Below are 26800 nucleotides of genomic sequence, written 5' to 3'. Positions count from 1 at the left end.
GAAGGAGTCAAACCCTGAAACTTAGCAGCACTACATACAAGCAAGAAACAACTGCAGGGAAATGAGGAGAGACATAAAGACAGTGCTAGACTCTCAATTGAGAATTCCGAGTTTTAATCCTGGGCAGGACAGAATCCTGGGCACGAATCCTGGGGGACCTCAATATAAGCATAACGTGTATGAATACACTCTGGCTAAATGTCCCCTGACATTAAATTATTATTATTACTCGTGAGTGAGTGAGTGTAAAATTCACTCGCTCACTCACTCACTCACTCACTCACTCACTCACTCACTCACTTTGACCAAATCATACATGATCTTTGAATGTGTATACATATATATTTCAGAATGTGAAAGCAAGTACCGAGAGAAAAGCACTGGTGCTTGTGAAGTAAGAGCATTTAGTGGAACCCCTGGATTTGAAGGGTTTCATAAACCATCAAGATGTGATATTTGCCACGTTACACTTACTAAACGTTGGGTCATCTGACATCGTTATTCCCAGATCCCTTACATGGTGCGTTCCTTGCATGAGGTGGTCTCATTGCATCTTATATCCTATATTTCATTTTTACCTTATTTATGTTCAGAGGAACTTCGAGTGACGAGCATTTCAGAATTTGAGATAACAAAAGAGTCACTTGTGGACAATTTGTCTTGAGTGATGAGCTTGCGCTCGATTAACGAGCAAACCATGTGGTGCGTTTCTCGCGAATTCTCGAACAAATTCAATTGTACGTTTCAAGTTCAATTGAGAAGAGTAAAACACAACATTTATAATAATTACATGTATTATAATTACATTGTAACACTTTTGTGCTCCCAGCAATCGAGAAAAAAATTTGCCCCTTGTGCGCGCAGCGTTTCGGGCGATTGAGCAGGAACGCTGAAAAGTGTATACAGTACTCTTTTCACTGTCCTGACCTTAATTTTCGATGTACGTATTTCATTTTTGTAGCAAGTGTTCAAAATAGAATGTTCTAGAAGAACATACGTATAAAATGTCACCAAAGCACGAGTTAGACCAGCACCAAAGAAAGAACTACGTCGATCACTAGCCATGAGCGCCAAACGGCTACAAAATGTTTCTACTCTTTTTCAGGTTTAACAAGTTTAGACTTGTTGTACACCGTTTTTATTTGTAGCACAATGATCGCAATACATCAGTCTAGCATTAATGTTTTTATGATTATGTTCTTGTGTATATATTCACTATGTAGGTTTTTCTATGGTTGGAGAAGCCTGTTAGGCTTATGTGAGTTTCTCTAGTCCAATGACTGACCTTTTCCAGAATGCAGCCACAACAGTTGCCTAACTCCTGGGTACCTCTTTATTGTACTGCTAGATGAATAGAGGCATCATGTGAAAGGAAATGTTACCTAAACTAGCATGCTTGGCTGTACTGCTGCTGGAGCTTGTGTTAAATAGAGAATGACTCAATCGTATAAGGGCAGTGAGAAAGGTATCCTCAATCTCCATTGTTTGAACATTTTGTGATTAAAAACAATAATTGGTGGTAAAAAAAATCATACCCCAACACACGCTAGGGGGGGGGGGTGATGTGTGATAAAGTCGTCAGCAGGTGGCAGTATTTCCCGACCACGGGCACGTGTTTTTGAAGCAATTGTCTGGGCATCTGTAGATGACGTTCTTAAATATTTATGTATTAAGTGATGTACTCATAACTGATGCATGATACAACATTTTGTGTTCTCTACTGTTGTTTAGCATTACTGTGTGTACTCGCCTAATTGTGCTTGCGGGGTTGAGCTCTGGCTCTTTGGTCCCGCCTCTCAACTGTCAGTCAACTGATGTACAGATTCCTGAACACACACACATCCTTTATGTGTGTGTGTGTGTGTGTGTGTGTGTTCATGTGGAAGAAGACCTTGTGGGTGCTGAGAGAGGAAGAGGGAATATGTGGTTTTTCTATTTTTTATCACAAAATATTCCAACAAATGAGACTGAGGATACCTTTCTCAGTGTCCTTATATGATTGAACCATTTTAAATTTTTGCCATGTATTTATTGACTTTTTGTGAAATTGCTGTGTAGTTGCACTTAAGAGGGTTCACTCTGAAAGTGAGCTGATAAAGTAGTTTGATTGAAGTTCTTGTCAACGATTACTATAATATTCTTTCTTAGTTCGATGCTCCTGTGGTGCTAATTCAAAGTACAGTAATTATATTCATGTGTAAAACATCTAGCAACTCATTAGCATATATTTATTATATTAAATAAGAAACTTCTAAATTATATTTTGTTTGTATTTGTCGGTCATCCTTGGACCACTCTCTTGACGATTGGCCCAACTAGCTTTCCATTGCATTGGTTCTGGGAAACGCAACAGTCCTCTTTACTTGCACAGGCTTGCCAAACACCAAGACCAGAATCTAGTGCTTGCTTAATCAGTGACTACGGGGGAGTGAGTTTTAGCTCTCTATGCCCTGCCTCCTAGCCCTTAATACCTGATGCCCTAATTAAATTCCTCAACTTTTCACATTGTCACTTAAGTCGTAGATCCCCCTCCCCGCTCAGCTCGTTGTCGCCGTGTGGGGGCTTCGTGGGCGGCTGCCGGAGTGTGATGCTCCTTCGGACAGTCCTCAGTCCTTTTCTAGCCTTGTGCTCCTGCTGCCGTCCTCTCCAATTCTGCTGGGCACCTTTTCCTTTTCCTTCTGTTTCGTTTTTCTCCCCCCTCTTCTCCTATCTGCTTGCCGTTTCCTGCCGACCTTTTGCTCGTTCTGGTTCTTCCATGGACTTCTTCTATTTTGACGCCCGGGTGCTTGAGGAGGCATACTCATGCACCTGTAGAACTGCAGTACCCGACGTCGAGAGCGAGGGGAACCTTTTATTGTCAATCCCCACTTCGTCACTGAACCCGATCTCGACGGACTGTCGGTTTCTTAAGGTGGCGTTTGTGGGGCGTATACTCACGACGCACCCCTAGGAGGCCCCGACAAGATCGGCGATTGCTTCTTGTTGGGTGTCCTGCCTCTAATTGTGGCTCCATGGTGGGTGTGGGGGCACATTCGTGAGTGAATTTTTCTTTTCGTCACGATGAAAACCCCTGTTTCGGCTGCTTCTGGCTTCCCTTCTCAGGCTCGTGGGGTGGGCGACCAAGCCCCCGAGTCGGTCCGTATTGGAAGACCGGGCTCTGTAGCCTCCGCTGCATTGGGCCCCGTCCTTGCTCCTCCTTTGGCCTCTCTGACTCCTTCCCCTGGCTCCCTTCCCTCCTCTGTGGTTGGGTCGAGCCCCAAGCCCCCAGTGGTGACTACCTCGTCCCCTGGCGTGGCTCCTTCTCTAGTTGTAACTACTGCGCCTTTTAACCCCTCTCTCTCTGGGGGTTCTCACCGCCGTCTTCGTCACGGCCGCCCTCGCTCGATTCCTTCCAGTTCTGCTACCTATCAAGCCTTGTTTGGTCCCGCTTCGTGGGCCAAATATTTTGATCTCCCTCTTGATTCTGCGCCTCCTGACGATTTCTCCCTCCATCGACATCTCATTGATTCCGTGGATGCCTCCATTACTTTCAACCCCACTCGTCTCGGTACACGTGTCGTTGCTGCTCCTTCTCAGGATGCTGCTTCCCGCTTGGCTGCCTTATCCTGCCTTGGCGAGACCCCCGTTCGGGTCTCGAAGAACGTTCAGTTGAATGCCAGTGTTGGCACTATTTTGCTCCCGCCCCATGTTGCGACCGGTGTTCGGGACCTACGCGACTGCCACGACGATATTCGACATATCCTCGCTGCCCAGGGCCATTCTATTCTCCAGGTGGACACGTTTACTCGTCCCCCTCGTGGTAGTCGCCGTCAACCCCTCCGGGTTGTGAAGATTACCTTTGATGGTAGGACCCTTCCACCCTCTGTCATTCTTGCTGGTGCCAGGTGCTCTGTCCAGGAGTACATTCCTTCTCCTCGGCTCTGCAACAAGTGCTGGAGGTTTGGGCATGGTGCCCTCCGCTGCTCCGGGACTGTCTCTCTCTGTCCTTTGTGTGGTGGCGAAGGTCACTCTAAGTCGGAGTGCGCTTCTCCCCAGGCTCGTTGCCTCAACTGCGGTGAGGCCCATCCTACCTTCTCCCGTGCGTGTGTCCATTACAAGCTTGAGGCAGCCGTCCTCAACTTGAAGCACCGGGAGCGTTTATCTTTTCCTGAGGCGAGGCGCCAGGTTCGCCGGCTCCCGCCTTATGCTAATATCTCTTATGCTCGCGTGTTGCGCTCTTCCTCTCCTCGTCCTTCCCGCCTTCCTCAGACTCGCAACCGTTTCCAGGCCTTGGACCCTGATGCGCCCACTGCCCCCTCCTCTGTCCCTTTGGGTTCTCTCCCGAAGGATCCTCCTCCTGGTCCTCTGTCTGGGGTTCCCCTTCCTTCTACCCGGTCTGTCGTGTCTTCTGTGTCTTCTTCCTCGTCCCCCTCCGATCCTCCTTCCCATCCTCTTCCTCCATCTATCGGCTCTCCCCGCCGCCTGTCGGTGCGGGCGGATGTCCATCGCTCTCCTAACGGCCGTCGTGTGTGCTCTCGTTCGGCTTCTCCTGTTGAGACACTGGAATCCGTTGCCCGGTACGTAGTTGCTGGGACACCGGTCTCTTTAAGTCAGAAGCGTAAGCCTGGCTCCTCTCCTTCCTCTTCCCCGGCGGGTAAGAAGGCTTCGCTTTCTTCCTCAGCTCCTCCTTCTGGCTCTGTTGCTCCTTCCCCTCCCGTTTCAGTGCTTGCGCCCCCTGTTCCTGCTATGGAGGTTTCTTTGGCCCCTGCTTCCCTTTCGGTTGCTGCTCTTGCTGGGGTGCGCTCCTCTCTTTCTACTCCCCCTCTTCCTGCTGCTGTCCTTGACTGCTCCTCTCCGTTGTCTCCTCCTCCTCCTCCTCCTCCTCCTCCTCCTCCTCCGGACCCTGCCCGCCCACCTCTGATCTGTTCTCCCGTTTCCTTCCCTCCGTCTTTGCTCAGTTTACCCATGCCCCCTAACCCTGACTTTGCTGACCCTGATCCCGACCCTGATATTCTTTAACGTGCTCTGTTGGTCTTTCGCCTTTGTTTCTTCCTTGTTCTCTGTTTTTGTCCTTTCTCTTCTCGTCGTTGTCCATTCTTCAATGGAACGTTCGAGGTTATTACGCCAATTTCCTCGAACTCCAACTTCTGGTTTCGCGGTTTTCGCCCCTTTGTGTCTGTCTCCAGGAGCCGATGCTTGGTGCTCGTCCTGGTCGTTTTCGTGGCTATTCCTTTCTCTCCCCCCCCCCAGCCATTGCTGGGGCTTCTAATTCTTCTGCTCTCTTGATTCGGGCTGATGTTCCCTTTGTTCCTTTACTTTTTCCTTCGCCTCTCCATTGTTCTGCTGCTCGTATCTTTGTGGGGAAATGGTACACAGTTTGTTCCATTTATCTCCCCCCGAGTGTCCCGCTCTCTCTTCCTGATTTGAAACACCTCCTAGACTCCTTGCCGGAGCCTGTGCTCCTGCTGGGTGACTTCAATTGTCGTCATTCTCTTTGGGGTGACGTTCTGACGAATACCCGGGGTCGCCTCCTTGAGCCGTTTCTCCTCTCTTCTTCCCTGTCTCTTCTGAATTCTGGTGAGCCCACTCATTTGGACTCTCGAACTCGCACCCTTTCTTGTCTTGATCTTTCTCTCTGCTCTTCTTCTCTTTACTTAGATTTCACATGGCAGGTTCTTGATGACCTCCATGGAAGTGATCATTTCCCCATCCTTGTTTCCTTTTTCTCTTTTCGCCCTTCCCTCTCTTTCCCTAGGTGGCAGTTTGCTAAGGCGGACTGGACCCTATTTTCCCTCAGTGCTACTCTCTCTGACCTCTCCCTTCTGCCCCTCTCTCGCGCTCTCCTCCTTTTTCATGACACTATCTTCGACGCTGCCCTCCGCTCTATTCCTCGCTCTTCCTCTCGGGGTCCACGGAAGTGCGTTCCCTGGTGGAATGCGGACTGTGCTCGGGCTGTCCGCTGTAAGCGTGCAGCCTGGAAGAAGCACCGCCGTAGGCAGACGCCCGATTCTTTTCTTTTCTTTCGGAAAGCGAGTGCGGTGGCCCGTAGGGCCATCCGTACGGCTAAACGTGAATGTTGGGCATCTTATGTCTCGACAATTACGTCCGAAACCCCTCTGGCCCAGATCTGGAAGCGTATCCGCAAGATAGCGGGTAAGTTCGTTCCCGATGTTTCCCCGGTCCTTCACCTCCATGATACTCTTGTGGCGGACCCGTTGCAGGTCGCTTCCGAACTGGGTTCCCACTTTTCTTCTGTTAGCTCTGGTCTTCATCTTCCCCAATCTTTCCTTCTTCGTAAACCTGTCCTTGAGTCTCGTCCTTTAGATTTCTGCACTCATCTTCAGCTTCCCTATAATGATCCCTTCTCTCTCTCTGAACTTCGTTCTGCCCTGGCCCTCTGCGGTTCTACGGCGGCGGGCTCCGATGGTATTCATTATGAGATGCTTCGCCATCTCCCTCCGAGCACGTCTCAGTATTTACTGAGTCTGTATAATCGGATCTGGGAGTCGTCGTCAGTCCCTGAGGACTGGCTCGATGCCGTTGTCCTCCCTGTTCGCAAACCGGGGTCTCTGGGTACTTCCCCTAAGGACTTTCGCCCTATTGCTCTCACAAGTTGTGTCTGCAAACTCTTTGAACGTATGGTTAACGTTCGTCTGATGTGGTTCCTGGAACACCATCACCTCCTCTCCCCTTCTCAATTTGGTTTCCGCAAGTGCCGCAGCACGACAGATGTCCTGGTGAACTTGGAGGTCTATATTCGTACTGCTTTTGCTGCGAAGACCTCCGTTGTTGCCGTCCTTTTTGACCTAGAAAAGGCTTACGACACCACTTGGCGTTATCATATCCTATCTCAACTTCATTCTTTTGGCCTTCGTGGTCATCTCCCTCTCTTTCTCCGCAGCTTCCTCTCTCGTCGTTCCTTTCGGGTGCGCCTTGGTACCGCTCTCTCTCCCTCTTTTCAGCAATACAAAGGTGTGCCCCAGGGTAGTGTTCTGAGCACTACTCTTTTTCTGGTTGCCCTCAATGGTCTTCTTTCCTCTCTTCCTTCTGGTGTCTTCTCCGCTCTCTATGTCGATGATCTTACCCTTTGTTGTCAGGGTGTTGATTCGCCTCTCCTTCAACGCCGGCTTCAACTTGCGATTGATGCCGTGTCGTCTTGGGCCACAGGTCATGGCTTCAAGTTCTCTACTTCTAAGACTTGTGCCATGACTTTTACGCGGAAACGGGTTGTTCTTCGTCCCTCTTTGTCACTTTATGGTCATCCCCTTGAATACAAAGATTCCGCGAAGCTTTTGGGGTTATTCCTTGACACTCGTTTGTCTTGGTCTCCCCATATCTCTTACCTCCGTGTTGAGTGCTCTAAGTCCCTTACCCTCCTTCGGGTCTTGTCCCATACTTCTTAGGGGGCAGATAGGCGCACTCTCCTTGCTTTACATTCCTCTCTCGTCCTGTCTAAGCTCGATTATGGTTGCCCTGCTTACTCGTCTGCTTCTCCTTCTACTCTTCGCCGTCTTGATGCTTTGCACCATACTGGGTTGCGCCTCAGTTCTGGTGCCTTTCGTTCGACTCCCGTCCTTAGCTTGTATGTTGACACTGGCTTCCTGTCTCTCCAGGACCGCCGTGATCGCTACTGTCTTCGCTATCTTGCGCGGTCCTTGCAACATCCTTCCTCTCGCCTCTGTCGTGCTTTAACTTTTACCCCTCCTGCGGTTCCTGTTCCTCTTCACCACCTCCCTCTTTCTGTCCGGTTATCTCGCCTACAGGATTCTCTTTCCGTTCGTATTTCTGATGTTTCTCCTCGTGTTGTTCCTTCTTTGCCCCCGTGGAGGGTCCCTCTTCCGCGGTTTTGTACATCCTTGACTCGTATCACTAAAGCTTTTACCCCTCCTACAGTTCTAAAACGCCTTTTCCTCGAGCACTTTTCTTCTCACTCCCGCTCCGTTTCTGTCTTCACCGATGGGTCTAAGTCAGCGGACGGTGTTGGCTACTCTGTTGTTTTTCCTGATCGCACTTATATGTGTCGCTTGCCTCCGGAGACTAGCATCTTTACAGCGGAACTTTATGCTATTCTCTATGCTCTTCGTCTCCTGCTTTCTCGTTGTCAGTCTTCCTTTGTGGTTGTTGTTGACTCTCGTAGTGCCCTCATGGCTCTCGGGTGCTTTAATCCAGTTCATCCGGTAGTTGTCGAGATCCAGCATTGGCTGTTTCTCGTTCACAGTAAATTTAAGTCGGTTGAGTTTTGTTGGGTTCCCAGCCATATTGGCGTGTCTTTAAATGAGCGTGCGGATGCTGCCGCTAAGGAAGCTGTCCGCTCTTGTCCCATCTCTCGTAAAGGCATTCCGTATTCCGACTTTTACCCGGTTATCCATTCCTCAGTCCTTACCCGTTGGCAGGCTTCTTGGTTGTCTGTTACTGGTAACAAGCTACGTACTCTTAAATGTTGTGTTTCCTCGTGGCCGTCCTCCTTCCACCGTAACCGGCGGTGGGAAACAGCTCTGGCGAGGTTGCGTATTGGCCATACTCGCTTAACCCATGGTCACTTGATGGAGCGCCGCCCTGCTCCTTATTGTCCTAGTTGCATTGTCCCTCTTACGGTCGTGCATGTCCTTCTTGAATGTCCTGACTTCCAGGACGAGCGTGTGTCTTGCTTTCCGACCGCCCCTCGCGGTCACCTGTCCCTCGATAGAATTCTTGGTGACTCGGATACTTTTGATATCGTTCGCCTTATGCGTTTTTGTTCTCGTATTGGCATCCTTGGTGATATTTAGCGCCCTCTGATTATTTTGCGTATTTGATGGTGCTACATAGCCTTCCCGGTTTGGTGCCTTCTTTTGATAATTACTTACTTACTTAAGTCGTAGATGTTATTGCCTTAAGTCATTATCACTTAATTGGCTTCAACAGTCTCTTTATTCAATGCATTCCACTTGCTGACCACCTATACAGGGAATGACAACTTCCTCACATCTCTCACTTGGTTGCACTGATGCTTCCACTGATGTTTGTCTCTCCTACCTCTTTAATTTAACTAGGCTTCTTTTTTCAATTTTATCAATTTTCAAAATCAAGATTTTGTATGTAGTTATCATATCCCCTCTGTTTTTTCTCTCCTGTAAAACTGTGAGGTCGAGTTCTCTCTCAGCCTCTTCTCATAGCTGAGGCCTCTCAATTCTGATGTAATCTAGTTGCCAACCTCTGAACTTTCTCAAGTTTTCGTTTATGAATCACAAGGTGTGGGTTCCAGGCTGGAGGTGCATACTCGAGTAATGTTCTCATATAGGCAGTGTGTTTAAACGTGAAAGCCTCCTTACCTGGTTGATACCTGGTTGATGGGGTTCTGGGAGTTCTTCTACTCCCCAAGCCCGGCCCGAGGCCAGGCTTGACTTGTGAGAGTTTGGTCCACCAGGCTGTTGCTTGGAGCGGCCCGCAGGCCCACATACCCACCACAGCCCGGTTGGTCCGGCACTCAACCTGGTCCTTGTTCAGATTCATAAATTATGTTCTTATGTTTGCTACCTTCCCATATGCTGCTAATGTTATCTTCACATTAGCTAATGGAGTTAATATTGGGTTTATGTCTACTCCCGGGTTTCTTAATATTTCCTTCCCCACGTGGAGTTAAATGCAGGTCTCCTATCTCCCTTACCCATTTCATTACTTATTTGGATTGAATGGCAATTGCTATTTATCTGCCCTCGTACATTGGTCCAACATCTAGTAAACTCACTTAAAGTAAAGGTTAAGTAAAACAAATTATGTGCAGTATCTTGATTTAAAGAGAGAAGTTGGAAATGAGAGGATCATTATTCCAGTGTGAAGAAAGTGTGTTCAAATGCAGCACCAGGTGGTAACTCAGGGTACTCAAGGGTAAAGCCTGCCTGCCTTCCTCAGTTGAGTGTCTGGTACCACACGCATAACTACTACACTAACGTCACTACTGCAAGGACTAACATTATTTTTTTCTTAGGTGCCATATTCCTTGTAAATTTTATTTTCCTGTGGGGAGAGAGCTATGCTTGGCATTTTTTTATTTTTATGCTTCATGGGTGTTTATGCTTTATCCCAACTGTACTTCAGGGTTATCTTCTCTGGCATTGGCTTATATTTTCCTCTTCCTTACCAGAGCTAATTTTTAAGGGGTTATCTTCTCGAGAGGTTATCTCGAGACGATTTCGGGGCTTGGCATCCCCGCGGCCCGGTCCTTGACCAGGCCTTCTTTTTGTTGCACATCCCCCAGAAAGCAGCCCGTAGCAACTGTCTTAACTCCCAGGTACCTATTTACTGCTAGATGAACAGGAGCATCAGGGTGAAAAACTGCCCATTTGTTTCCGCCTCCACTGTGGATCGAACCCAGAACCTCAGGACTACAAATCTCGAGTGCTGTCCACTCAGCCATCGGGCCCCAGTCCAATTGTCTTGTTAGTTTCTCTTCTCTCGGCTCGTCTTAAAGCTAGATGAGCTGTTTTGGATGATTGATCAATGAATATTTAGTCGTTCGTTGATAAGGACAGGTTGCACTTTCACTTGCTACAGTGTCGGTATAAGGCTTGAGACCTGAACCCTCATGCCAGACCTGTTGCTGGAAATTTCTGAAGTTCATTGTATTAAAATTATTAGATTACACTATGTAACACAATTTTGGTCTTTGTGTAATAGGAGTTATTTTTAATTGTATATTCCCATCATAAGCCAACAAAGTATAATCTGGATCATCCACTGTGAAAAGATCATCCCCCATCAGTCAGAAAAGATCAGTGTTTGCTCCGGTACTTTTCCTTATCCTCATATTAGACATAGACAAGGGTTCAAACTGTAGTACTGTATCATCATTTGGAGATGACACTAGAGTTTTCATGAGAGTAGACAACATAGATGACACAGCTAACCTCCAATCTGATGGTAATAAAGTCTTTTTCAATGTGCCACAGAAAATCACGTTTAATGAGGATAAGTTCCAATTACTGCACTGCACTATGGAAAAAATAAAACCACCACATTAAAAACAGGCAAACTACACTATTGAAAAAAATGCAGGGTAAAAGATTTAGGAGTAATAATGTCAAAAGACCTTATTTTTAAAGAAGAAAAGTTGCAGTCGCAGCTGCAAGAAAAATGACATGTTAGATAACAAGAATCTTTCAAACAAGAGATGCCATGCTAATGATGATACTTTTTAAGATATTAGTGCTCTCTAGATTGGAATATAGTTGCACACTAACAGCCCTATTCAAAACTGAAGAAATTGCTGACCTGGAGAGTGTGGAAAGATTCTTTAACACTAGAATCCACTTACTAAAAATCTAAATTATTGGGACTGTCAAAAATTTTAAATCTGTATTTCCTAGTGCACAGATGGGAGAGATACATAATAATTTACACTTGAAGAATACTTGGCCTGGTTCCAAACCTGCACACACACAAATAGCACCACATGAGACCAGAAGACATGATAGGATGTGCAAAATAGCCTCCACTAAAAATCCAAGGGGGGCAATAGACATGCTGAGGGTGAACCCGATCAATATCAAAGGCCCAAAACTTTTCAACACGCCTTCCCCTACACGTACGGGGCATAATTGGAAAACCTCTTGGTGCTCAAAAAAAACTCTACAAGCACCTTGAAAGAATACCCAATGAACCAGGCTGTGACTTGTACGTCAGGTTGCGAGCAGCTGCTTCAAACAGCCTGATCAGACCAGCAACCATGCCGTGTGGACATTGATCCCCCTGGAATCTTCAACAAGTGGTCAGGTAGGTAGGTACCTTAGCTGTTGCCTGATGGTGTACTAGAACTAGAGCATAGTTTGTTGGTATGGGCCAAAAAAACTTTTTCATCTTTCTTATTAATCAAGATATTTGGTGGTTTTGCTGTGTACTTTCTGGGTGGTTTTACTTGGATTCTGGCTGATTTCATATCCACATATTTCCCTTGACTCTGAATATTCCAGTTTCTGGTCTTGGTGTTCAGTAGGCCTGTACAAGTTCAGAGGCCCGATGGTTTCGTGAATGTCTGTAGTAGTACCAGAGACTCTCGGAGCTACCAAAACCTCTGAAAAAGGCATTTCATTACATTCGGTGCTTGATCTATGTGGTAGGTGATTTTGTGCTCTGATGACTTGGTAGACATTTGAGTATGTCCACCAAGTGGACATACTCCTAGCTAGGCTGCACCTTTCTGACCAACGTATACGAGACAAAGAGTTTTGACATAGAGGAGGTGGATAAACTCCAGAGGTTCTGTCTGGGAATTGAGCTGAGACTGTAAACCTAAAATTGTGTTTAGACATATGTATTTGGTGCCAGTGACCTGTGCCAGAGAAATTATTCATCAGCGAGTCAATCGAGCAGTCATTACTGTGGGATCAAGGGCAATCAGAAATTGAAAGTTATTTTGCTGTAGGATCCACAGATCCAAGTGAAAGGCTCTTGCCATCCATGTTCAGGTTCCCTCCTGTCTCATTGTCACCAGCCATATTCACTTCCTTCATTATGAGAAAACGAGTCGTCACGAGCCGGTGTCTGGTGACATTTAGTCGTCCTCATTACTTGCTTAGGCTCCACACCCTCATTCTGCTGTGTGTGTGTTTTGCTGCTTTTATTAGGTTGTGTTTTGGTGTTGTATATAAATTGATGGTAACCATGGGAAGTTTAGTTTTAGGAGCACAAGCTGCTATCCTCATTTCTTATTGCAGCTAGACAATTATAAACCAGTATGTAAAGTTCTCTGACCAACAAGTCTTGTGTTAAGTACAAAACTATAACAGCAATATGTCAACCCGTTCTCGCAAATTCGTGAAGTCAATATTGATTTATTAACTACGTGCATAGGTGATATACTAAACATAATAAATACCCTTAAAAAGATTCATAGAAAACACCGACCTTACCTAACCTTGTTAGTATCTTAAGATAAGCATCTTATTGCTTCGTAATTACAATTATTACTTAACCTATACCTATTATAGGTTAGGTAATAATTGTAATTACGAAGCAATAAGATGCTTATCTTAACATACTAAGTAGGTTAGGTAAGGTCGGTGTTTTCTATGAATCTTTTTAAGGGTATCTATTATGTTAAGTATGTCACCTATGCACATATTTAATAAGTCAATATTGACTTATTAAATTTGCGAGAACGGGTTGCAATATGTACATGTGTTGATGGTATTATTTGTATTTATTTATTTAGAACTGTTACTCTGTCTTGAAATTTGAAAGTGGTTTAATAAGTATCTACAGTACATACAATACCGTAAATACTTTCCTGTATACTTAATGTAAAAAAGCCTAGTACTATAAGTTCAAAATAGCAAAGTTATAATTAGATATACCAAAACATATTCTAGGCAATTTTCTGACTTTTATACTTGCATTGTGGCAAAATTTATAACTCCAAGTTAAAAAAAAAACTACTATAGTTGATGGAAACTTTTGACTTTGCCTAGCATTACTAAATATGGTTAGTGTTACATGTTACTGATAACTTTACATAATAGACGCAAGAGGTGGTGTGGAGTCATTTAAGCTAGTGAAGCATTATGGATGGAGCACCTTCATTGGGTATACTGGTTATATATATTGACAGGTATCCTCAAGATGGCCCTGGTGTGTTGCTCTTTTCATGACTCATGCTTTCTCATTTTCATTTATTGTCAGAATTTTTTGTTTATTTTGTTAGGGGGTTGTCTATGTAAGATCTTTTCTTTGGTAATAATTTCCAGTCAAACCATTAACTAATTTTCTGAGGACTTGACACAAAGAAATATCAGTGTGTGGTGAAGGTTACTTAGTTGATTATCTTGTATCATGTGTGAGTTTCCTTGTTAATACTATAAGGTAGTATACCTAAACTTAGACTAACTGAAGGTGATTGCAGTATATTCATGTCTTTCACAATTAGGCTATTGATGATAATGCTGCACTGTATTGTGAAAGTTGCAATACTAACAATTAATAGATCTCTCTCCATTTTATATAAAGTAAATGCCTTGTGAGTTCTGACTAATTTTAAAGCTTGCCGATCAGTGACCAACTATTTGGCTGTATGTGTGGAACTTTGTAATCCCGTTCAATAACACAAAATATAGAGACAGCATTACTGTATTAGTGTCCTTATTAGTACAGTACCATTCTCTTTCTGTATTTATCACAGCAGAGATATTGGCCATTACTGCAATGAGTAATTGAATGAGATAGGATGTTCCACATGGCTGTGCAGATTAAGGCTTGTACTAGATCTAATGCAAACTGCCACTGCTAATGCAAGAATCCTGTTGCAAGGCATCAAGTTGTGGCAGTTGCTCTGGAGTACAGGTCTTACTATGAATGGTTGTGAGGTAGGTTATTCAGGTGTAGCATGTTTGTTTGTTTATATGTGGGCTGTCTTTTGACCAGTTGGAACTCGGAGGATCGTCCCCGCCGTGGAGGTTTGTTCCTGCAGCCACCCCGGCTCGGATGCTGGTAAGGGTAATCTTGGTTGTGGGACAGTGCATGTGTAGCTCCCATATGAAATGCCTGAGTGCTGTATCTTTTGGGGCTTGATAGTTATTCCTTAAGTGTGCCGTATGACCATAGCACCACTATTATAATTTTTTTATGTAAGTGATGTGTATTCCTTATATGATGCATGGATTAACATTTGAGTAAAGTGTCTTTGCTGGTAATAATATTACAGTATTAATAATTTGTACTAAAAGCATGTTATGTATAGTATTATTAGCGTGCATCCCGTAGATTGTGACTGTTGTCAAGTTGACTTTGTGGGACGGGGGGAAGCGTCTTTACTTGAATTTGTTAAATGTTATGTGAAGATGTACCCTGTTAAGCTTACTCTGTGTTTTATTCATGTTAAATACTTCTAGGCTTTCTGTACTGTATAATGTGATATGATTTATGAATCTTACCCTATGTAACTTGAAGAGTACACAGGAATATTACAAATCATTGTCATTGTTCCTTCTAGGTGATGGTGATCACAAGATGCTCATCATTCACAAAGAGGTGACTAGTAGTGTGTTACTTGTCTTATAGGAGAGGCTGTTGTTGACACATGTTCACTACCTAAAAATTTTTTAACGAATTTGTTGCTATTGTTAGCTTCGTTGTGTAGGTCAGTCTAGCAGTGGTGCTGAGGTTTGATTCCCGATAGTGAATGTCTACGCAATGTTTTGGTTGCTTGCCTAAATATTTATTCATATGATCCACAAGAATGAATGTGGCTTGATGAGTATTACAGTACTGGTATATCAATGTTGCCACATCCCTATTTTTGTTTGATCTTTCTGTACTTGTCTAATGCAATATTGTTACAAAATAAGAAATGTTGCATATGAATGCTGCATGTACTAATGTTTTGTTTCATATCAGGATGCTAAGTTTACTGGTTAATGGGCACAGGGATGAGATGAAAGCTGGCCACCTTGTAAAACTTTAACGACTAAATTGAGATAATTAAACATAAATTTCAAAATTCACATAACTGCAAAATTTTTTAGCAAATGTTTCCTGTGGGAATGATGACTAGGTTGCCATTTGCAGCAAGATACAAGAATTTCATCAATGTACGAGGACATTTTTCCACACGTATATAAAAATATCATTATTGTTCCCTGAAGAGCTTTCCTCGGGATGTAGCATGACACTTAAAGGCCATGATAGATAGATAGTAGGAAGAACTAAGGCTCTGCAGTTGGCACAAGGGTTCTGCTGATGAGGCATATCAGGATGTAAATTACAGGTGAAGCCAGATATTTAGAGCTCAGGAATGGTAAAGTTAATTTTAGTATTACTCCACTAAACAAGTGCCAGGATGTGAACACGTAGACGTTTTATGTATAGGCTTGGCAAAGGCGAGAGCAGCCATTATTGTGCAGTAATATGTAATTCAAGCAACGTGTGTAGAAATTCAGGGTCTGTTTTTAAGTGTGTGGTCCAGCCTTGTGTGAAGTTTGGCTTGCCTGATTACCCAGGCAGATTACCCAGATTGTGGATTTAAAGTGAAGCACAAAATACTTGTAATACAATACAATGAAGGTAAAATGTGTAAACTGCTGTGGATTACATAAAGGCAATACCTGCACTATTTGTTTACCACTGACGATTTTGTAGAGTTGAACGTTTTGAAGATTCAACAAGTTTTTTTTTTTTTTTTTTTTTTACATGTTACAGAGGGAAACGGGAGGAATGTTGAGGTAGTGCACTGTTGAAGAGTAGTATGAATGGGTATGCTTTTAGAGTGGGAACTAAGTAATGTTTTAAATTTGCATATGGAATTTTCAATATTTAGATGAATTTTTCAATAGTTATATGGAATTTTCAATGCTGTATACAGCTTTTTCAGTGTTTATATTGAATTTTCAATATTTTTAATGTTTTCAATATTCATAAAGAATTTTCAATATGCAGAATTATTAGTTCTGTATTTATATGGAATTTTCAATGCTGTATTTATACGGGATTGTCAATGCTGTATTTATACAGGATTGTCAATGCTCTATTTATACGGGATTGTCAACGCTGTATTTATACGGGATTGTCAATGCTGTATTTATACGGGATTGTCAATGCTGTATTTATACGGGATTGTCAATGCTGTATTTATACGGGATTGTCAATGCTGTATTTATACGGGATTGTCAATGCTGTATTTATACGGGATTGTCAATGCTGTATTTATACGGGATTGTCAATGCTGTATTTATACGGGATTGTCAATGCTGTATTTATACGGGATTGTCAATGCTGTATTTATACGGGATTGTCAATGCTGTATTTATACGGGATTGTCAATGCTGTATTTATACGGGATTGTCAATGCTGTATTTATACGGGATTGTCAATGCTGTATTTATACGGGATTGTCAATGCCGTATTTATACGGGATTGTCAATACCGTATTTATACGGGATTGTCACTACTGATTTTATACGGGATTGTCAATGCTGTATTTATACGGGATTGTCACTACTGATTTTATACGGGATTGTCAACGCTCTATTTATACGGGATTGTCAACGCTGTATTTATACGGGATTGTCAATGCTGTATTTATACGGGATTGTCAATGCTGTATTTATACGGGATTGTCAATGCTGTATTTATACGGGATTGTCAATGCTGTATTTATATGGGATTGTCAATGCTGTATTTATACGGGATTGTCAATGCTGTATTTATACGGGATTGTCAATGCTGTATTTATACGGGATTGTCAATGCTGTATTTATACGGGATTGTCAATGCTGTATTTATACGGGATTGTCAATGCTGTATTTATACGGGATTGTCAATGCTGTATTTATACGGGATTGTCAATGCTGTATTTATACGGGATTGTCAATGCTGTATTTATACGGGATTGTCAATGCTGTATTTATACGGGATTGTCAATGCTGTATTTATACGGGATTGTCAATGCCGTATTTATACGGGATTGTCACTACTGTATTTATACGGGATTGTCACTACTGATTTTATACGGGATTGTCAATGCTGTATTTATACGGGATTGTCACTACTGATTTTATACGGGATTGTCACTACTGATTTTATACGGGATTGTCACTACTGATTTTATACGGGATTGTCAATGCTGTATTTATACGGGATTGTCACTACTGATTTTATACGGGATTGTCACTACTGAAATTGTAAAGGATTGTCACTACTGTAATTGTACAGGATTGTCGCTACTGTAATTGTACAGGATTGTCGCTACCGTAATTATACAGGATTGTCGCTACCATAATTGTACAGGATTGTCGCTACTGTAATTGTACAGGATTGTCGCTACCGTAATTGTACAAGATTGTCGCTACCATAATTATACAGGATTGTCGCTACCGTAATTGTATAAGATTGTCGCTACTGAAATTGTACAGGATTGTCGCTACTGTAATTGTACAGGATTGTCGCTACTGTAATTGTGCATTATTGTCGCTACTGTAATTGTGCAGGATTGTCGCTACTGTAATTGTGCAGGATTTTCGCTACCGAAATTGTACAGGATTGTTGCTACCGTAATTGTACAGGATTGTCGCTATCGAAATTGTACAGGATTGTCGCTACCGAAATTGTACAGGATTGTCGCTACCGAAATTGTACAGGATTGTCGCTACCGAAATTGTACAGGATTGTCGCTACTGTAATTGTACAGGATTGTCAACACTGTAATTGTACAGGATTGGCAACACTGTAATTGTATAGGATTGGCAACACTGTAATTGTACAGGATTGGCAACACCGTAATTGTACAGGATTGGCAACACCTTAATTGTACAGGATTGGCAACACCGTATTTGTACAGGATTGGCAACACCGTAATTGTACAGGATTGGCAACACCGTAATTGTACAGGATTGGCAACACCGTAATTGTACAGGATTGGCAACACCGTAATTGTACAGGATTGGCAACACCGTAATTGTACAGGATTGGCAACACTGTAATTGTACAGGATTGGCAACACTGTAATTGTACAGGATTGGCAACACTGTAATTGTACAGGATTTGCAACACCGTAATTGTAATACGCTGTAATACAACATATTTATACAGGATTGTCAAGATGTGTATTTATACAGGATTGTCAAGATGTGTATTTATACAGGATTGTCAACATGTGTATTTATACAGGATTGTCAAGATGTGTATTTATACAGGATTGTCAACATGTGTATTTATACAGGATTGTCAACATTTGAATGTATATATAGTACAGTATACAGTGGAACCTTGAGTGACCAGCGGCTCCAGTTACGAGCAAGTCACTCACAGAAAATATGTCTCGATTAACGAGCGTTCCCGCTGGTTATCGGACACCTCCAGCGACAGTTTTGTTGTTGTCTCACAAGACGAGTTTTCCACATGACGAGCTCGGTGCTGGAATAGATTAAACTCGGTAATCGAGACGCCACTGTATATGTATATATAATAGTTAGATATATATCTATCTATCTGTCTATACAGTATAATACAAAGATTGAGCCAAAAATGTGTTCAGCAGTCTCTGAATCTTCAAATGTGGTTGTTCTGCATACTAGGATCAGTGTTTTTGTGATCGTTGTTGCATATATAATATACTGTACATGTATTCATAATACTGTATATGTACTGTATACATACATATATATATACTCTGTATAAAAATACATTCATACACTGTAACAATTGTAAATTTAAGTACTGTATGAGTTCGCTTATCCTAATTATATGAGAAGAACCAACCCGCCAGACATTTGGATAAGCAGAATTGTTACCGGGGAAGTCCAAAAGTGAACACATTTTTAATTTTTTGGTACCACAACCGACATAATTTGAATTTCCACACACACACACACACACACACACACACACCCCTAGGTGTGAAAAGAAAAGGTGACACCCCTAGGGTCAACACTTGCAGCAGAGGAGCTCCAGCATATTTCAACAATCCTAAGTATTGTAGTACAGGTTGATGGTAGTGAGTGGTGTCCCAGAGAACATAAAGGTATAGTGCTCTTGAAAAATAGGCGAGATAACAGGAAAGTGCTAAGGGAAGTGAAAAAATCGGATGAGGAAAAAGTTGCCCTAGTGTTTACAGTGCAGAGAAGAACATTCAAGATGGCCACTGGCAAGGGGAAAAACAAAACAGAGCTTGATTTTGAGGGATTCAATGAAGAAAGCATTGATATTAGTAGTCTACATAACAAGTTGGTAAATTTAGATACTATAGTGAACTCTCATGTAGAAATAATTAGTAAATTGAAAGAAAGTAATGACCATTTGAATAGCAAAGTTTTATGTCTTGAGGGTTTAGTGAAAGACTTGCGCAAGGATAAGAATCAATTGGAAACAAATTGCAAAGCCATGGAAGAAGAAAATAAACTCTTAAAAATAGCTTTGGAAGAAGTTAAAGTAAATTTAAACATAAATGACTACAATAGGTTAGGCAAGGAAATTCAACAGGAGAAACAGCTTTTGTCAGCACAGATGGAGGAAGTTACACAGGGAATAGAACAGTGCAAGAAAGATATGCAACTCACTTATGCACAAGTGGCCAAGGAGAAGGAAAAAATAGAAGAAGCAGTAAAGGAAGTCAAACACTGCAGCAACCAAGATAAAACAAACATTAGGCTAGAAGTGAGGAAAGAATTGGCATCTAACCCGAAGTTGGTGCAAAACACAGTTGATCGGAGTAAGTCCCTGATCATTTTTGGCTGCAAAGAAAAGGCGATAACATCTAGGTCAGAAAGAGCTGTAGAAGAAGCTAAAGTAGTAGATAAAATTGTTGGCCTCGTGGAAGGTCTTACAAACAGAGAGAATGTGTGCGACTACAGGAGAATAGGCAGGTACGTAAAAGGGAAAGATCGACCTTTGAGGATCACCCTAAACGGTGCCAAACAGATGGAAGAAGTACTAAGGAATGCTAGAAAATTGCAAAGGGATGAGGATGGGAAAGGGTGGTCATTAAGACGAGATCTTTCAAAAGAAGATAGAGAGAAGCTGAAACTGAACCTCGCCGAGGCAAAACATTTAAATGAGAGCAGGAATGAAGAAGAAATAAATTCTTTTTTCTACAAAGTGATAGGGGTAGGCAAACCAGTAAAGTGGTACATAAAGGCAAACCAACAAAATCAATAGAGAGAGGGGGAGTGAAGAATAAGGAGAGGGGGAACAAGTTCCTGAAGATTGCATACACCAACATAGATGGAGTGAGATCGAAGATACTGGAGTTAAGTGATGTAATACAGCTGCAGACACCAGACATTGTTGCACTCACGGAGACAAAACTTGAAGATGTAATTTTAAATGAGGTCATATTCCCAAGGGGCTACTCAATTTGGAGACGGGACAGAAAAATTAGGAAAGGCGGTGGCGTTGCTGTGCTGGTAAAAGAACACCTAAAGGTGAAGGAAATAATGACTGCCAATCCACAAGAAGTTGACATAATAGCACTAGAGATCTGCTATGAGGATGATAAACTAATGATGATAAATGCATATAGTCCACCGCCAAGCAGCACATGGTCAAAGGAGGAGCTAGATAGTAAACGTGAAGGTCTTATAACAATAATGAGAGAGATTATAGCGAGAGCGGATAACGATAGATCACGACTGTTGATAGTCGGTGACTTCAAGTTGAAATCCATAGACTGGGAAGCATATGAAGCTAAAACAGAAGATTTTTGGACCTGTAAATTTGTAGACCTCATCCTGGAAACATTCTTGTATCAACATGTTAAACAAGCTACGAGGATGAGGGAAGGGGACGTTCCCTCCATGCTAGATTTGATATTTACCAGGAAGGAGGAAGAGATATTTGACAATCAGTACCTTCCTCCCTTGGGTAAAAGTGACCATGTCTTTTTGGGAATAAAGTATGCAATGCGTTATAAGCTGGAAGAAAATAAGGAGGTTGAAGCAGTTGAAAAACCAGACTTCAGGAGAGGACATTATGGTGACCTTAGAAATTTTTTTAGTGAGTATAATTGGACAGACTTGATGCTAGGCAAGGAAGTGAATGAGATGTATGGCAAGTTTTGTGAAATATATGATAAAGGCACAAAAAAATTTATACCAAAACAGAGATGCAGAACTAGGAAACAGGATTGGTTCAATAGAAATTGCGAGAGGTCTAGAGACCGAAAGACACAAAAATGGAATCAATACAGGAAGAGGCCGAACCCCCAAACATACCAGCGATACAAAGATGCGAGAAACAACTACACGGCAGTGAGGAGAGAGGCAGAAAGAAATTTTGAAAAAGGGATTGCGGACAAATGTAAAACAGAACCAGGTCTATTCTATAAATTCATAAACAACAAATTGCAGGTAAAGGATAATATTCAGAGGTTGAAAATGGGAAATAGATTCACGGAAGATGAAAAGGAAATGTGTGAAACACTAAACGAAAAGTTCCAAAGTGTGTTTGTACAAAATGAAATCTTTAGGGAACCAGATACAATAAGAATTCCAGAGAACAACATAGAACACATAGAGGTGTCTAGAGACGAAGTGGAAAAAATGCTCAAGGAGCTCGGTAAGAACAAAGCAGCTGGCCCAGATGGCGTTTCACCATGGGTTCTGAGAGAATGTGCATCTGAGCTCAGCATTCCACTTCACCTGATCTTTCAGGCATCCCTGTGTACAGGAATCGTAGCAGACGGGTGGAAACAGGCTAACATAGTTCCAATCTACAAAAGTGGCAGCAGGGAAGACCCCCTCAATTATAGACCTGTATCATTGACAAGTGTAATAGTGAAAGTATTGGAAAAACTAATCAAAACTAAATGGGTAGAACACCTAGAGAGAAATGATATAATATCAGACAGACAGTATGGTTTTCGATCTGGAAGATCCTGTGTATCGAATTTACTCAGTTTCTATGATCGAGCCACAGAGATATTACAAGAAAGAGATGGTTGGGTTGACTGCATCTATCTGGACCTAAAAAAGGCTTTCGACAGAGTTCCACATAAGAGGTTGTTCTGGAAACTGGAAAATATTGGAGGGGTGACAGGTAAGCTTCTATCATGGATGAAAAATTTTCTGACTGATAGAAAAATGAGGGCAGTAATCAGAGGCAATGTATCAGAATGGAGAAATGTCACAAGTGGAGTACCACAGGGTTCAGTTCTTGCACCAGTGATGTTTATTGTGTACATAAATGATCTACCAGTTGGTATACAGAATTATATGAACATGTTTGCTGATGATGCTAAGATAATAGGAAGGATAAGAAATTTAGATGACTGTCATGCCCTTCAAAAAGACCTGGACAAAATAAGTATATGGAGCACCACTTGGCAAATGGAATTTAATGTTAATAAATGTCATGTTATGGAATGTGGAATAGGAGAACATAGACCCCACACAACCTATATATTATGTGAGAAATCTTTAAAGAATTCTGATAAAGAAAGAGATCTAGGAGTGGTTCTAGATAGAAAACTATCACCTGAGGACCACATAAAGAATATTGTGCAAGGAGCCTATGCTATGCTTTCTAACTTCAGAATTGCATTTAAATACATGGATGGCGATATACTAAAGAAATTGTTCATGACTTTTGTTAGGCCAAAGCTAGAATATGCAGCTGTTGTGTGGTGCCCATATCTTAAGAAGCACATCAACAAACTGGAAAAGGTGCAAAGACATGCTACTAAGTGGCTCCCAGAACTGAAGGGCAAGAGCTACGAGGAGAGGTTAGAAGCATTAAATATGCCAAAACTAGAAGACAGAAGAAAAAGAGGTGATATGATCACTACATACAAAATAGTAACAGGAATTGACAAAATCGACAGGGAAGACTTCCTGAGACCTGGAACTTCAAGAACAAGAGGTCATAGATTTAAACTAGCTAAACACAGATGCCGAAGAAATATAAGAAAATTCACCTTCGCAAATAGAGTGGTAGACGGTTGGAACAAGTTAAGTGAGAAGGTGGTGGAGGCCAAGACCGTCAGTAGTTTCAAAGCGTTATATGACAAAGAGTGCTGGGAAGACGGGACACCACGAGCGTAGCTCTCATCCTGTAACTACACTTAGGTAATTACACTTAGGTAATTACACACACACACATTGTGAGACATTGTGAAATTGTGAGAGGGCAAGAGACCAAAAGACACAAAAATGGAATCAGTATAGGAAGAGGCCAAACCCCCAAACATACTAGCGATACAAAGATGCGAGAAACAATTATACAGCAGTAAGGAGAGAGGCAGAAAGAAATTTTGAAAAAGGGATAGCAGATAAATGTAAAACAGAACCGGGCCTATTCTATAAATTCATAAACAACAAATTGCAGGTAAAGGATAATATCCAGAGGTTGAAAATGGGAAACAGATTCACGGAAAATGAAAAGGAAATGTGTGAAACATTAAATGAAAAGTTCCAAAGTGTGTTTGTACAAAATGAAATCTTCAGAGAACCAGACACAATAAGAATTCCAGAGAACAACATAGAGCGGATAGAGGTGTCTAGAGATGAAGTGGAAAATATGCTAAAGGAGCTCGGGAGGAACAAAGCAGCTGGCCCAGATGGCGTTTCACCATGGGTTCTGAGAGAATGTGCATTTGAGCTCAGCATTCCACTTCACCTGATCTTTCAGGCATCCCTGTGTACAGGAATCGTAGCAGACGTGTGGAAACAGGCTAACATAGTTCCAATCTACAAAAGTGGCAGCAGGGAAGACCCCCTCAATTATAGACCTGTATCATTGACAAGTGTAATAGTGAAAGTATTGGAAAAGCTAATCAAAACTAAATGGGTAGAACACCTGGAGAGAAATGATATAATATCAGACAGACAGTATGGTTTTCGATCAGGAAGATCCTGTGTATCGAATTTACTCAGTTTCTATGATCGAGCCACAGAGATATTACAGGAAAGAGATGGCTGGGTTGACTGCATCTATCTGGACCTAAAAAAGGCTTTCGACAGAGTTCCACATAAGAGGTTGTTCTGGAAACTGGAAAATATTGGAGGGGTGACAGGTAAGCTTCTATCATGGTTGAAAAATTTTCTGACTGATAGAAAAATGAGGGCAGGAATCAGAGGCATTGTATCGGAATGGAGAAATGTCACAAGTGGAGTACCACAGGGTTCAGTTCTTGCACCAGTGATGTTTATTGTGTACATAAATGATCTACCAGTTGGTATACAGAATTATATGAACATGTTTGCTGATGATGCTAAGATAATAGGAAGGATAAGGAATTTAGATGATTGTCATGCCCTTCAAGAAGACCTGGACAAAATAAGTATATGGAGCACCACTTGGCAAATGGAATTTAATGTTAATAAATGTCATGTTATGGAATGTGGAATAGGAGAACATAGACCCCACACAACCTATATATTATGTGAGAAATCTTTAAAGAATTCTGATAAAGAAAGAGATCTAGGAGTGGTTCTAGATAGAAAACTATCACCTGAGGACCACATAAAGAATATTGTGCAAGGAGCCTATGCAATGCTTTCTAACTTCAGAATTGCATTTAAATACATGGATGGCGATATACTAAAGAAATTGTTCATGACTTTTGTTAGGCCAAAGCTAGAATATGCAGCTGTTGTGTGGTGCCCATATCTTAAGAAGCACATCAACAAACTGGAAAAGGTGCAAAGACATGCTACTAAGTGGCTCCCAGAACTGAAGGGCAAGAGCTACGAGGAGAGGTTACAGGCATTAAATATGCCAAAACTAGAAGACAGAAGAAAAAGAGGTGATATGATCACTACGTACAAAATAGTAACAGGAATTGATAAAATCGACAGGGAAGACTTCCTGAGACCTGGAACTTCAAGAACAAGAGGTCATAGATTTAAACTAGCTAAACACAGATGCCGAAGAAATATAAGAAAATTCACCTTCGCAAATAGAGTGGTAGACGGTTGGAACAAGTTAAGTGAGAAGGTGGTGGAGGCCAAGACCGTCAGTAGTTTCAAAGCGTTATATGACAAAGAGTGCTGGGAAGACGGGACACCACGAGCGTAGCTCTCATCCTGTAACTACACTTAGGTAATTACACTTAGGTAATTACACACACACACACACACACACACACACACACACACACACACACACACACACACACACACACACACACACACACACTTTAGGTAATTACACTTAGGTAATTACACACACACACACACACACACTGTGTGTGTATGAGCTGGAGGAGGCAGGAGTCACACTGCAGCAAGCTCCTGGAAATATCGAATTACCTAAGTATTGGGCACAGGTTGAGGGCTACAGTGGTGTCCCAGGTTACATAAAGGTTCAGGGAAGAGTAAAAGCAAATAAAATACAATAAACAAGTAACAGTGAGTGAAAATAGCAGAGTGGAAAAGTTTGTTTTGGTCTAGAACAAAATCAAAGATGGCCGCCGCCACCACCCCCGCTGAGAATGTACACACACTAACAGATGATGGTTTCAAAGGATTCTTACCACAAGATATAAGGAAAGGATGTGTTCTTGGCAGGTTAGAGATAATTGAGGATATGCAAAAGAAGTATGAAGAAAGTGCTTAAATTGGAAGAGGACAATGGAGCTCTTTGGAGTGAGCTTTGCACTCTAAAAGGGAGTATGCTTCAACAAGGTAAGATTATTACTGCATTAACAGACAAGGTAACAAATCAGGAGGAGCAAATCAAGGAACTAGTGAAAGAAAATGAGGCATGGAAAGTGAAGTGTGGTGACTTTGAAGAAATAAACAAGAAAATAGACTCATATGGTGAACAACTCCAAGCAAGCCTAAGGGCTAACATAGTTAGGTAAGGATCTCCAACTGGAAACTTCACTGACAACTCACATAGAGGAGGTGAATAAAGAACTAGAAAAGTATAAAGAAAAAATAAAAGCGACATATGCTGAAGTTGTAAAAGAGAAAGAGACTATCAAAGAAGTGTGTTCGGAAGTCAAAACCAGAAATGACCAACAAGAAGCAGAAATTAGGCAAGCAATTAGGAAAGAACTGGTTACGAACAGTAAACTGGTACAAAACACTGCAGATAGAACTAAGTCCATAATCATTTTTGGATGTTTAGAGAAGGAAATTCCATCTAGGGTGGACCGAGCGGCAGAAGAGATGAAAATCATAGAGAAAATAGTAGGTTTAGGAGAAGGCTCAAAGGAAAATGTCAGTGATTTTAGAAGAATAGGAAAATATGAGAAAGAAAAGAACCGCCCCTTAAGGGTGACGTTTATTGGAGTGAAAAACATGATGGAAGTGCTAAGAAATGCCAGGAAACTGCAGAGTGATGAGGTTGGCAAATTTTGGTCAATAAGACAAGACCTCTCCAAGGAAGACAGAGGAAAGCTGAAAATGAACCTAAT

The 26800-nt window shown here is 42.1% G+C and overlaps 1 protein-coding gene across 7 annotated transcripts in view; it reads left to right on the top strand.

Annotated features, from left to right (window-relative positions):
- LOC123757088 (transcription factor 20) overlaps positions 1-26800 on the top strand; it is a 219914-nt gene that overhangs the window by 69984 nt on the left and 123130 nt on the right. For 3 of the 7 annotated variants that reach the window (XM_069323786.1, XM_045740472.2, XM_069323784.1), the window contains exon 5: positions 14374-14439. The exons of 3 other annotated variants lie outside the window; for them this stretch is intronic. In XM_069323786.1, coding sequence (XP_069179887.1) covers positions 14374-14439 — 66 coding nt within the window. Of the gene's footprint in view, positions 1-14373; positions 14440-14941; positions 14980-26800 lie in introns of all 7 variants that reach the window. One more of the 7 variants, XR_011228387.1, reaches the window with a different exon arrangement.

The sequence above is a fragment of the Procambarus clarkii genome, chromosome 13 (genome assembly GCF_040958095.1).
Source record: "Procambarus clarkii isolate CNS0578487 chromosome 13, FALCON_Pclarkii_2.0, whole genome shotgun sequence".
Classification (NCBI taxonomy): domain Eukaryota; kingdom Metazoa; phylum Arthropoda; class Malacostraca; order Decapoda; family Cambaridae; genus Procambarus; species Procambarus clarkii.
Note: the sequence above shows the minus strand (reverse complement) of the source record. Positions and strands in the feature narration are given on the sequence as shown.